Source organism: Lepidothrix coronata, unplaced genomic scaffold (assembly GCF_001604755.1).
Source record: "Lepidothrix coronata isolate B3197 unplaced genomic scaffold, Lepidothrix_coronata-1.0 Scaffold10, whole genome shotgun sequence".
NCBI classification, from domain to species: Eukaryota; Metazoa; Chordata; class Aves; order Passeriformes; family Pipridae; genus Lepidothrix; species Lepidothrix coronata.
This window is the reverse complement of record NW_016690190.1, coordinates 5,930,954-5,933,741: the sequence shown is the minus strand read 5'-3', so window position 1 is coordinate 5,933,741 and position 2,788 is coordinate 5,930,954. Positions and strand designations below refer to the sequence as shown.

The following is a 2,788-nucleotide window of genomic DNA, read 5'->3' as shown; positions in this document are numbered from 1 at the left end:
CACTTGCTGCCTTGGGAAAAAAAAAAAAAAAGCTTAAATTGCATAATAATTGGTGTTTGGTTTTGGTTTGGGATTCGTTCTTTTTTTTTGTTTTTGTTTTTTTTTTTGTTTTTTTGTTTTTTTTGAGGCTTTTGTTTTTTTTTTTGTTTGTTTGTTTTGTTTGAGGCTTTTGTTTTTGTTTTGGTTTTGGTTTTTGTATGTGTGTTTGTTTTTTGGTTTGTTTGTTGGGGTTTTTTTCGAAGGTGGGGTTTTTCTCGTAGGTTTCGCTCGGTTTTGTCCCCTTTTCCAAGTTCTGCTCGCCCACTGATTTTATTCCCAGCAAGATGGGCAGGCCCTGCAGGAGTGTCAAACGCAGGGATATTCATCCTGCTATCCATCCTGATTTTATTCCCAGTAAGACAGGCAGGCCAGGAGCATCAAACACAGGGATACCCATCGTGCTATCCATCCTGATTTTAATCCCAATAAGGCAGGCAGGCCGAGAGTGTCAAACACAGGGATAGCCATCCTGCTATCTATCCTGATTTTATTCCCAATAAGGCAGGCAGGCTGGAAGTGTCAAACGCAGGGATATCTATCCTGACACCTTCCCTCTCACTAAGAGCTTGAGCCCAGTTTGGCATTTTGAGCACAGAGCTCTTGGCAGGTGTTTCTCTACCGTCGATTAATTTCAGGAAAGTAACCATCATGGCAGGCGTTGCAAAATAAACACTGCAGAGCCTCAGCCCTGATAATTTGCAGCAATTCATGGGGAAAAGCCAGCATACAGCATTAGCTGACAAGATTTATCTCTCAGATTGATTGCAGTTAACATCATGCTTCCCTTAGGCAGAAGAGGATTATACTGCTCTGCCTTCAAGAAGGAAGGCATTCATTAATTACATTCATTAATTACATGGACTCTGCTGAATGGAAAAACGCAGTATGTTCAAATGTGTGTGTTTATTTCTAATGAAACCACAAAGCTTTTAGCCAGTGATTTAAACAAAGACTTAATGGGAGTATCAGCCTCAACAGCAAAGTGTTAGGGGATGGAAGTTCACAGTTTAACATTTTGGCAAGTGGTCAAATTTACCAAAGCCAGTACCTAAAGCAGAGGCCAGCACACAACAAAAACACCACTAAACACATATGGACTTTTACTGAAGACACAGACAAATAAAGAGAAACAGAAGTAATGAAATACAAAGTCTTAAGACTTCGTTTTATTGGCATATTTTTTCTGTTGTCCCTTAGTCTAGCTTTTTTTTAAGGGCAACATGCACAGCTCTGGATGGTGAAGTGGTCCACGATTCTTCTCTTGTGAAAAATTGGCAGGGGTGGGCAGAATGATGGAGCTCTGCTTTCTTCTATAGCTGACAGCAACCACCTGAGACTATTGCACTGTAACACTAACTGATCCTTTAAAATACAGACTGAAATGCAACAAATTGGGAGTACTCTGATTAAGATCAGTTTTGCTATGTCCATAGGCCCTGCAATGCCAGAGCCCTCCTGCAAAATCTGAAGATTCAATGGAAAAACTTGAAATGAGAGTAGATTGTAGGGGCAGAGGGAGGGAGATGTTAAAAGGCTACATTTAATTTTTGCCTGTATCAGCTGTCCTACTAACTGGTTGTTTCTCAATGGATATGTTCATAGTACTCTCCTGAATGGGTCTCTTGAAAGCTTCTTCCTTGAATACCCCATCTTCCAGACTTAAAAGACCCTGAGCAGGGGCAAGGCACGTGTTTGTGGTCACACAGCAGCACAGTGACCTTTCCTTCCTAAAGTCCCTGGTGGTGCAAAGCCTTGAAGAAACATCACTTACGGAGCATTTTTCTCCTCTCAGGAATTGTCATCCATCGCTATGAAAAACAACAACGTCCTGTGAGTTTGTTTCAAGCTTTCTGCCTCATTATCCTGCTTCAGATAAGCTGTGCTCTGAGCTCTCCTGGGGAGGGTTCGTCTCCTTGGGGAAGCATGGCCTTCCGTGGCTGGAAGTGGCTCCTCCCTTTGGACAGGAAGAACTTCTTTGCCAAAGCTTGGAGTAGCAGGAGGGGAGGCTGGAAGCGCTGTTGCCATTGGAGTGCTGGCAAGTCTCTGGACCCCGAGGTGAAAGCATTTTTGGAGGAGAACACGGAGGTCACCAACAGTGGGCACCTCACACCAGAGATACGGCTGCGCCTCCTCACCCCTCGCTGCAGGTTCTGGAGAGAAAAACCCGACCTGTGGCCTTACGGGGACCCATTCTGGGCAATTTACTGGCCAGGAGGCCAAGCCCTCTCCAGGTATGCAGCACAATGCACCGTAATTGATAAGTCCAGTCTGCTGCAGGCCGGGATGTCAGACCTGGCTCTGTTTGTAGTGATTGCTAGCAATGTGTATTTGCCTGTTGTGAGGGCATTATCCATACCCCTCTCTGCTTATACAGGAGCACTGCAATCTCTGCTGGTTGGCAGTGACATTCCAGCAGCTGCTATAGAGAATAGCTTACATCTCTTAAGTAGAAATCTGTTGTATGCAGTGGCTGACAGTGGGGCTGAATTTGGATCTGTGGAAGGGCAGTGCAGTTGCCATCACAACCTAGTGAAATGTTAATTCTGTCACTCAGTTGTCTCTCCAAACAGGAGGATTGTATTTTGTCATAACGTGTGGGGGTTTTTTGTAGGAGACAGACGGGAGTGTGGATGTGCATATGGTCTGGTGAGAAAAGTACGTTTGTGCTGCTGCACTTGGAGTGCTGGTTAGCCTGAATCACTCCCCTCAACTAGGATTTCAGCAGCCTTATTGTCAAGACTTACTGTGG

General features: G+C 44.5%; 1 protein-coding gene across 1 annotated transcript in view; it reads left to right on the top strand.

The window, feature by feature from the left end:
* ETFBKMT (electron transfer flavoprotein beta subunit lysine methyltransferase) overlaps positions 1-2,788 on the top strand; it is a 10,762-nt gene that overhangs the window by 3,566 nt on the left and 4,408 nt on the right. The window contains exon 2 of the mRNA XM_017804742.1: positions 1,832-2,270. Within this exon, the coding sequence (XP_017660231.1) occupies positions 1,963-2,270 (308 nt within the window). The 5' untranslated portion in view covers positions 1,832-1,962. The remainder of the gene's footprint in view (positions 1-1,831; positions 2,271-2,788) is intronic.